This window comes from Talpa europaea (genome assembly GCF_964194135.1).
Source record: "Talpa europaea genome assembly, chromosome: 7".
Classification (NCBI taxonomy): domain Eukaryota; kingdom Metazoa; phylum Chordata; class Mammalia; order Eulipotyphla; family Talpidae; genus Talpa; species Talpa europaea.
In genome coordinates, this window is record NC_140074.1 from 4,720,457 (window position 1) to 4,730,497 (window position 10,041).

A 10,041-nucleotide genomic window follows, 5' to 3' on the forward strand; every position below is an offset into this window, starting at 1 on the left:
CTGCCCACTTCATCCCCACCCAGCCCAGGAGATGCTGTTCTTCCCACCTCACTCTACCCAGGACTAAGGAGATGCCAGGTCGGCCTGACTCCTCCTCCAGGCTGGCTTCCCTCTCTGTCTCTTAACTGCTTACTTGGTCATCGGGAGGCCTCCCTCCCAGGACTCGTGACCACCAAAGAGGCTCAGCCACAAGTTAAAATGTATAAGGTGCAGGGCCTGCCCGGTGGCGCAGCGGTTGAGCGCTGGGTTGCGAAGCTGCCCGCGGCCTCTGCGGCGCTGGTTCGATCCCCGGCTGCTCCTCGGCCACTGGAGGAGGGTCCCACATGGCGCGCAGACCTCTCCTGCCGCCCGCTGCTCCCCTCAGCAGTGTACTTCGGTCCTTCTGCCTGCTCTGCTCCCCGCTCTGGCTCTGGTGAATTCTCTCACCCTCCCGCACTTCTGACTGTACCCAGTGCATGTATAAACAAAACAAACAAACAAACCAGCAAAACAAATAAATAAAGCATGCCTCTATTAAAAAAAAAAAAAAATTTAAAAAAAAAAATGTATAAGGTGCAAATTCCAGCTGGCTTTTATTGAGGGCCTCCCGTGAGCGGAGCACAGGTCCAGGGGGCCGCCGCTCCCCTTCCTGCATGTCCCACTGGCCGGGGGCCAAGGGGTCCAGGTAGCTGAGATCCAGGCACCAAGCCGGGGAGGGGCTGAGGCAGAGAGGCCGAGGGGCCCCAGCTGCGCAGGGCCCCTGGTGTCTGCCCAGCTTGAATGAGAAAGCTGGGGAGCCTCCCCCCTCCTCTCTACCCAGGCCCTGAGTCAGGCCGGAGTGAGGTAAGAGGGCCTGTGAATCCCGCTCCTTTGAGGAAGGGGACCCGCTCTGAGCAGTTTCTGTCACCATAACACAGGCACAGGGGACACAGTGGTCGTCCTGAGGTGGCAGCCAGTCTCCACTGGGTCCGTGGCTCCTGGGACGGCTCCTGTCAACATCCTCCAGCTCTGTTTCCTGGGCAGCTGAAGCCTGTTCATGCACATCCTTCTAGAGTTGACAGCTGGACCTGGTGGGACGGGAGGGGCACGAGAGAGAAACAGAAGAACTAGAATCTGGCAGCAAGAGACAGAAACAGACAGAGGCAGGGGTGGGGTGGGGTGGAGAGGCCAACAGATAGAAACGAGGGAGCCAGAGACGCGAGGAGGGAGAGCGAGCGAGAGGTGGACAGAGACATGCAGACACGCAGACACGGGAACAAAGGCGGGGGGGGGGGGGGGGGACCGTGGGGAGGGAGCAGATGGGCTAAGGAGGGAAAACAGAGACCCAGAAAGTCAGCCCTGGAGGGCCGGGTAACGGAGGCCTGCGGCGCTGGGGCCCTTCCCCACTCTGGGCTCACCTAGAGCTCGTCCCGGGGGTGGGGGCGGAGGCTGTGTCCACTGCTGCCGGCCAGGCCCAGGCGGGGGTCTCGCAGGGGCTTGTGAGAGCCACTCCAGCTGACCAGGCGGCCGCTGTCGTCGTCCCAGGGGGAGGACGTCTCTGTGTCGCTGAGCCACTCGGCGTCCCCGGCGTAGTGGGTGGGGGCAGCGAGCAGGGGCCGGGCCGAGAAGGCCCGCAGGTCCCGAGGCCAGAAGTGGGCCTTGTACTGCTCACTGTGAAGCAGGGAGAGAGTTCAGGGGAGCCAGGGGACCCCCGGCCCAGGCCACACACCTGTCTGGAGCCAGGCACCTCACTCCTCCCCATCGAGCCCTCACAACAAACACGGCAGGCGGGGCTCTCTTATTCCCACTTTCCAGGTGGGAAAACTGAGGCTTGGGGCTGGGAAGCACAGACTCAAACCCACCCTGGGCAGCAGAAATTGCACACCTCGGCTGGGCTGGCTACTCCTGGGTGACCTGCGGCAAGTCCCTGTGTGACAGCCCCCGGCAGCCTCTGTCCCTCCAGCTGCCCAGCAACGGGACTTGCTGCCTGCGGAGGTGGCCTCCCCCAACTGCACTGGAGACTCACTTGGGGTGCTGGTCAAACATGATGGGCAGGAACTCGTCCACAGGCAGCATCCGGCGCAGGGGCTGGGAGGCCAGCAGCTTGCGGGCACCCGCCAGGCTCATGACGTAGGCCAATGTCCAGTAGGAGTACCCGGCCACCACCAGGCGCGGCAGCCCCTCCACAGCCACCTCCTCCTCAGGGTTCACCTGCTTCCGGCCGAGGTAGCTGCAGGTGACACCAAGGGTCCCAGAAGTTGATGTAGGTCCTGGGGTGTCCATGACCCTACTTCCAATACCACCCTGCAAGACTAAGCTTGGGGGTGAGCTGGACGGGCCGGCTCCACACGGGAGGCAGACCCCCAAAGGCCGGCCCACTCCCTCGCCTTGGGGGTATAGGTTGCCTACATCAGGTCCCATGGAAGTTTCTCGGCCTCCACCTCCTCCATCAGCTGCTCCAGTCGCCCCCGGAAGTTGCTCTCAAAGCGCACATCATCTTCAAACACAGCGACCTGGGTTAGGCCCCGGGCGACCACCTGAGGTACAGAATGGGGTGGAGGCTTGGAGTACCTGGACCTCCACTAACACCTGTTCCCACGGTTACAAGCTAAAGGCTCAGCCCTGGCCATATCACTCAGCCATTCCAAAGCTGCCCGGGGCTCCCGGGGCCGGGGGCCACGGTCCCAGCACCATGCTCAGGTCCCCAAGGTCCTCCAGGCCCGATCGAGCTCCCCAAGCAGAAGCCCAATGGCCACCCTCACCCTCAAGACATTCACTGAGCACTCCTGTGTCCCAGGGGCCACAGCGCTTATTTCCAGGGACTCTGGGGAGGCAGGACCCGTGGGTGCCTGCGTTGCGGGAGGAGCTACAGACTCGGGTGAGGAGGCTCTTCCAAGGACACACCGCCAGGACGTGGGGGCCGAGCATGTCAACCTGCACCAGTGTGCCCCCTGAGCTGGGCTGGGGGCCGGGGGAAGTGGGAAGGCCTGAGCCCCCAACATTTCTAAGAAAAAGTACTTTTTACTCTTGGAAAAGGAAAAGCCCACGAAACCAATAAGTAAATGGGAAAATGTACGTCATCCCTGCATGTGCTCAGAGACAGAAGAAAACAAACATAAACACAGCTCACACCCATCTATTTTTGGCTACAGGAGAAAATAAAAACCAGAGGGGCGCCCCCTGGAGGGCCCCGGAGCAGTGTCCCAGCCCCATGATGAAGTTTCCTGGTGGTGCCCAGCAGCCCAAGCCCTGTCTTCCTCCCTCCCGCCCTGAGCACGCCCTTGGCAGCCTGCTTCAGAGCCAGCGCCCCCACCTTCTCTGCCCAGAAGGCTCTTCTCCCTGCCACTCAATAGCCAGACCACTCTGACCTCACACCATGCTCTAGAATAGCCTGCACCTCCCACTCTGCGTCAAGTTTGGTTCCCTCTGGATTCCCGTGTGTCCCCTCAGGTCCCTGAGCCCCAAGCAGATTTTTCTTTTCCCCCCTTTTCAGGTTGGAAGAGCTCCCAGCTCACAGGAGGTCTCCCAGAGACTCAGGGTGAACAGGCAGAGCGCGCAGGAGGTGGACAGCTACTGGCTAGGTCTAGGCAATATTCTCAGCCCCCACTGGCCCCTCAGGGCTCTCCCCACGGGCAAGGGCTGGGGGGGTCTCACCTCCTCCCAGATGGAGTAGTGGCTCAGGAAGCAGCCCACCTCGCCCTTGGTCAGCGTGCGGCCCGAGTAGGGGTCCTGGTAGCCGGGCAGCAGGTCCACGCCGAGGCGCCTCAGGACACTGCTATTAAGCGTCCTGAGGGAGACAGGAGTGAGGAGCTGTGGGGGGCCTGGCAACGACCAGCCAAGGCTCTGCTTTGAGGGTTTCAGCCTGGTCATTGTTTCGTGAGGCTGCAGCCATCAGTGACAGGACCTGGGGAACCACAGCCACCTGGGGACAGGTGATCCTCCAGGGAGCTGGCCTGAGGGAGAAGCACCCCAGGGCCAATGTGGCAGAAGGCCAGCAAAGGACGGACACCCTGCGGTCCACAGGGCTGGGGGCAGAGGTGGGGCCACAGGTGTGTGGGGCCCTGGGCTCAGGACTAGTCTGCTCCCACCCCACCCATCAGAGAGCCAAGTCCAGGCTGGAGAATAACCCTCCCAGACACAATGACCAGACCTAACCTTCGCAATCTGCCTGGCACCGGCTAAGCTCACCCCTCACTAAGCCCCCAGGAAGAAGGCATGACTGTTTGCCGTTTACACACCCGGGCTGAGAGACGAGAGACGGGGTGACTGACCAGAGGCCGCGGCTGGTAAGTAGCAGAGCTGAAGCCCCAGCCGGCCCTACCCACTACATGCACACCCTCCTGGGGCAGCATTACTCAGCCTGGTTTGACAGCTCCTGGGACAGAAAATTCAGGTCCCTCATCCATCTGCTCTCAGGGGGCTCCCTCCAGCTGCCCAGGTCCCCACTCCGGGGTGTCTCACCGGCCATCCACAGCATCCACCACCCGCCCAGAGATCTCCATCTCCCAGAGAGAGCTCAGCATGCGCTCACGGCGGTCAGGCCGGCGGGCCAGGCTGATGACAAAGACCTGGAGGAAGTGGAGATGGTGGGTGCTGGAGGGCACAGGGAGAGGGGAGAGCCACCCAGCTCCTGACCGCAGTGCTGCAGGCTAGAGGCTTACCTCATCAAACCCCATCTTGCTGAGCTTCTTTGGGGGCCGGGACACGTGAGCCGAGGCCCACATAGGGGGCCCATCCACTGCAGAGGAAAGCACCCCCAATCATAAGTCACTCCTGGCTCACGTCAGCATAGACCTGGTGTCTGAGTCCCCCGGGCAGAGCACCCAACAAAAAAGGCCCTGGAGGCCACAGAATCCACCTGTCTCCCTCGTAGTGACAGGGAAACAGGCCCAGCGGGAAAAGGGACTATCCTGGGTCAGGGAAGGTGTTAGGGGTGGGGTTGGCACCTACACTTGATGCCCGGTCAGGTCCGGACACCTGGGGAGACAGGGAGGTGGCAGACAGCACCCCAGTCCCTGGCCTCACCTAGCGATTCCAGAATCAGGTGGATAAAGTTGACCTGCTCGTCCACTAGCCCCTGGTGGGATTTCACAGGCACGTTCATGTACCCGTAGCGGTGATCATTGCACACGTGCACCGAGACCCCTGAGGGGAGAGGCAGAGTGAGCGCTGCGGGCAGGGTCCCGAGAGTCTGGCCCTGACCCAGCGCCAGGACTTGGGGACTGCAGGGAGAAAAGGCTCCATGTCTACAGGTTTAGTGACCCCACAGCCGTGTCCAGAGCACCTGCTGGGCACCAGGTTGACCATGGCCAGCAAGACACACACGGGGGCCCATCCTCTGGGAGGCCCAGGTGAGGAAGGAGCCAGCAAACCTGACTGTAGCCCCTGATACCACCAACTCCCCTCAAATCTTCTCCCCTTTGGTTCCCCCATCATCTCACACCATCTGGCACCTTTGACCAGGATCCTACAATGACCCTCGCACCGTCTCCTGTCCCCCAGGTGTTCCCGTGCCCAGAGTGGCACATATTTTTTCAACACGTGTCATCTTAACGTAAGCATTTAATGTAACTTATTTAGTCATTATCTTTTACAGACTGGGGAGCTCCTCAGGAGGTGAACAGAAAACTTTTCAAAGTGAACCCCCGGGCCAGCGTGGAACCAGGGCTTGGAACTCCCAGCAGACTGTGGGAAGCAGGAAGGATGAGCACTGAGCCATGGCCCACCAAGCCCCATCTAGCCCCGGCCCACTCGGGTCACTGGAGCCGTGAAAAACTAAGGAGACGTTTCTGCTGCTGCTCATTTGTCCTCCAGGTATGTCTGACCCTCAGCACTAACTAAGGGATCTTTTCTGCCCGATGCCTGCACCAACATCTGGGGCACAAAACTTGGGGTCACAACACTCCTCTCAGCCGAGGCCACTGCTGCCAGGCCTTGGGGGTAAGACTTGCTGATGAAACCCTCACTTCTGACTCACCGGCCCAAAGCAAAAGTCCCCCAGGCCGCAGCAGCCTACCTCTCCCCACCACCCCTCAATCCAGGCCCTGAAATACATTCCACAGCCACCCGAGTTCCTTACTCAGGACTGGAGTTATCTCATCCAAACCCACTTCCTAGTAATTTCCATCTTAGGGTTATTTTTTGGATGCTTTCAGTGTGCAAATCCATTGGTGGGATCCGGATCCTCTGATGGCTGCCCACGGTTCTCAGGCTAAAGACCTTGCTGACCAGGTCCACAGAGGCTGGCCCTGGCTCCCTTTCCTGCTTGAGCCTTAGCTGGGCCCCCTTACCAGCCCTTTGCTGACAGTATGCTCTATCTACCTGCCTTCTTGTGTTCCCTGCTACCACAGGACCTTTGCACCTGCTGGTCCCCTTGGCCAAAATGTTCTCCTGTTGTGTTAATGCCTACTCATGCTTTAGAGCTCAGCCCCAAAGTTCACATTCTCAGGAAGCCTTCCCTGACCAGGTCAACTCCAGTCTAAGCTTCAGGAACACCTAAATCCAGACACTCTCTTTTCAGTCACCACAGCTAACAGACATTGATTAGTGTGATCCTGGGCTGGAGGCTCCAGGAGGGCAGGGAGCACCTGCTTTCACTCACCACTGGTTGCCCTGAACCTGATGCACAGCAGGTGCTCTATTAACGCCTGCCACCGGAACATGTCATGATGGGGACAGCTGGAGGCTGACTCATCTACTGGAGCCATGGGCTCGAGGAAGGCTATGACCCAAAGGACAAGCAGGAGTGAACAGGACAAGCTGCAGTGTGGGGAAGGGCCTTCAAAGCAGAGGGAACAGCATGTGCAGAGAGGTACAGAGGTCTCCAGGGAAGGTTCGAAAGGAGCCGGTCCTCACCCGCAGCCTGACAGGCGTATGCGAAGACGATGATGTCGTCGAAGGGCCAGGTGTAGTTGGGGTGAGGGGGGTAGAAGGCGAGCTGCGCTGCCCCCTCTGCCCCCAGGGACACCAAGAAGGTGGAGTGGACCATGGGCACCCGGAAGCAGCCCCGGCGCTGGCGGTTCTTGGTGGGAAAGTATTCGGCTGTGCGGCGGTAGTAGCCCTGGGAAAGGGGTTGCTCTGGGCTATGAGAGTCCCCTTCTGCCCCCAGAATATTGCCCCCGCCCCCGCCAGAGCCCACCGGTTTCCCAGGCTTCAAGCTCACTGTGTCCCTCTTCTGGGGACCTCAAGCCTCCTGAGGACCCAGCCCTGCCTCACCTGGGGGGTGATCCCGCACCAGAAGTTGGAATAGTAGGTCTGGGAGTCCAGCATGGGGGCCACCACCGGCAGGCCCTGCTCTATCAGCAGCCGCAGCGTCTGGTTGTTGGTCAGAATGTTGTCTGTATCTGCAAACTTGAGGGAGAGTGGCCACTGACCCAGCCTTCTCTGGGCTGCAGCCCCCCAGAGAGTAGGGTGGCTCCCACAATCTGATGGAGTTCCTTTGAGAGGTCTAGAAACCAAGAGATATTTCTGGACCAAAGACCTCACCTGGGGCACTGGCTCCAGGACTGGACCCAGAATGGGGCCGGAGCTGCTGATCTAAGAACATTACCTGAGTCTGAGGGAGTAGTAGCCTACTCTGAGTTCTAGTCTGGGGAAGCAGGCTCAGTTTATAGTCTGGGCTATAGCTTAGGGATCTGGGCTCAGTATATCTCCTGGGATCTAGCACAGGGAGCCAGGCTTAGTACCTAGGCTGAGCTTAAGCACAGATATCTAAATTCTACATCTGGTCTGAGCTCTGATCCACGTTGCTGGCTGAAGGATCCAGGCAATGGGTGGTTAATACACACCAAGCTTGGTCCGGGACAGGTACCACCCTGTGAGAAGCTAAGTTCAGGCCAGGCTTTCTTACCAGGATATAGTCAGCCCCCCAGGCCCTGGCAAAGGTCAGGGCTTCCTGCTTCAACTCCATCAGAAACTGGTGCCTTTCTTTGGTCCAGTGCTTGGGACCCTCTTCATCTGGGTAGGGCCTGAGGGGTAAAGACATGAGATGTTGCCCTGCGGCAGGTGCCTTTCCCTCTGCGGGGCAGGGGGCAGAGCCCCGGTCCAGAGGCTGTGGCTCCACACTCTCCCTGTCCCCTCTGGGTGGTGGCTAATGCCTGTCGTCCCCAGCACCTTTCCCTCAGATCACCACCTGTGCTCCACATCCGGCCTCCAGACCACGGCCGCGTAGTCCTGGCCCACAGCGGCCAGCCACTCCTGCAGCATCTCCGTTGTATTGTCCACATTGTGGTCCGTGGCACACCTGGGACATGGGAGGAAGAGGGTTGAGAGGCCCAGCCCCAGCAGGACCGAACCCAGAGGCAGCCTTGCCTCCCAGAAGCACTGACACCGGGAGGCTGGCCTCTTCGGGCGCACTGGAGGTAGGTGTGCCCCAGAGGAGGGGCTTAAGGCAGGCAGGCAGGTCCTGCTCATGGTTCCGTGACATGCTGTGCGACCTCGAGCAAGACCCTGTCCATCTGTGGGCCTCTCGTTCTCCTCTGTCCCGCCCAGCTCATGGGCTGAGGGAGTAGGAGGAGACTGCCAGCTGAAAGGTGAAAAGCACTTCGACTTTGCCAAATACACCTGCTGTGTTCCTCGGTTCCCTGCTTTCCTGGCCGTGTGACCACAAGCCAGCCCCTTGCCCTCTGAGGCAGGTTAGACAGAAGAGCTGCTCGTTCCCTCCACCTGAAAGTCGTTGTGAGGACCAGGCCACACTCAGGAGACCCTGGGGAGTGCTGACGGCCAGCCCTGCTGGCCAGAGCAGGCGCTCTCCTCTCCTGTGGGCCCGGCTAAAGGACTCGTGGGGGAGAGCGGGTGGGGGCCTTAGCCAAAAGCCCAGGTTTTATGTGATTCTGCCCCTTTAAGCCAAGTCCCCACAAACTACGTGTCAAGTCCTGCAGGGGTGGGAAAAACTCACTCCCAAACTGTGGTAATGGTGGGCGGCCCCCTCAGGCCAAAGCTCCACCCCCAGGCCAACTGTGGTGTGTGGTGAGGGGTAGTTTGTCATTTCTCTCAGCTTATCCGCAACCTCAGCTGCAGACTCCACCCTGTTCAGCCTGCCACGGACTGTGGCCTCCACAGCCCCACAGCCCGGGGGGGAGAGGGGGGCATCTGGGGGGTAACAATCTAGGGAGGGGGCACAGCCCTTGTCTGGCAGAACCCAGCCCAGCAGGCCTGGGAGCGGGTCTGACTCCCCTGCAAAGCAGCATGAAGTCCAGAGCTGACAGCACCCCCACTGGCTCTCAGGAACCCCCAGTCCTGCCACGTAGGACCACGGACACCACTGCCAGTTAAGGGGCTCTGAGGGGTAGAAAGAGGAGTTGGACCAGACTTACACCCAGGGGGCCCCAAGAGCAGGCGCAGGGGCTGGAAGGAGGAGTGGACGTCTCTGGGTCAGCTTAAGGCCTCAGAGGTCAGTCTGCTGGGGGAGCCATGGGGTAAGAGGTCCCCTCTGGGTCTCAACTGTGGAGGGCCCGCCGGCAGGCAGAGGGGTCTGTCTGGGTGGTGTCTGGGTAGGGCACGGATCGGCCCTAAGGGGCAGGGGCCGTGTGTGGGGCTGGAAGGCTCCATGCCCAGTGGGTGCCAACGCCAGGGTCTCTCACCAGAGGGCCAGCCTGGCCCTGGGGTAGTCCAGCCGCTCCAGCGCGCCCAGGTAGTGGGGCAGTGAGTGCTCGGCATTGCGGGCCAGGACAGCCAGGACCACGGCGGGCGGCGGGGGCTCGGCGACGCCCGCTGCCAGGAGCCGCGGCCCCAGCAGGAGCAGCAGCTGGAGCAGCGGGGCGGCGGGGGCTGCGCGCATGGCGGGCGCTGGGGCGGCGGCCCCCGGGGCTCCCCAGCCCGCGGAGGGGAGGGGGCGGGGCGGCGCGGCCGGGCGGGGCGGGGCAAGGGCGGGGCCGAGGAGGCCCGGAGCGGGGTGGGGGGAGCGTGCCCCCCCAAGCGTGGGCTCTCACGCCCCATCCCTAGACGGGGGTTCTCCTGCGTCCTCTCCCGGGCCAGGGGCGCCTGAGGGCTGGGGCGCGGCGACCCGCCCCAGACCTGACCCCGAGCAAGCCCCTCGGGCTGACGGCCGGCGGAGGGAACGGAGGGGGGCTCTGGGGCGACGGC

At 61.4% G+C, this 10,041-nt stretch overlaps 1 protein-coding gene across 2 annotated transcripts; it reads right to left on the bottom strand.

Moving 5' to 3' along the window:
* Positions 1–277: 277 nt before the first annotated feature.
* Positions 278–9,736, bottom strand: CERCAM (cerebral endothelial cell adhesion molecule; the record flags this gene model as incomplete). 2 transcript variants are annotated; one of them, XM_084238978.1, is made up of 13 exons in its annotated part: positions 278–1,046; positions 1,377–1,629; positions 1,985–2,188; positions 2,368–2,495; positions 3,613–3,745; positions 4,420–4,526; positions 4,620–4,696; positions 4,984–5,103; positions 6,814–7,018; positions 7,174–7,308; positions 7,808–7,925; positions 8,090–8,200; positions 9,540–9,736. In XM_084238978.1, the coding sequence occupies 12 exons, from the start codon at positions 9,734–9,736 to the stop codon at positions 1,377–1,379; spliced, it is 1,788 nt and encodes a 595-aa protein (XP_084095104.1). In that variant the 3' UTR covers positions 278–1,046. The 2 variants fall into 2 exon arrangements, with proteins under 2 accessions (XP_084095104.1, XP_084095103.1); XM_084238977.1 differs by lacking the exon at positions 278–1,046 and having other exon boundaries at positions 1,278–1,629.
* Positions 9,737–10,041: the final 305 nt, after the last annotated feature.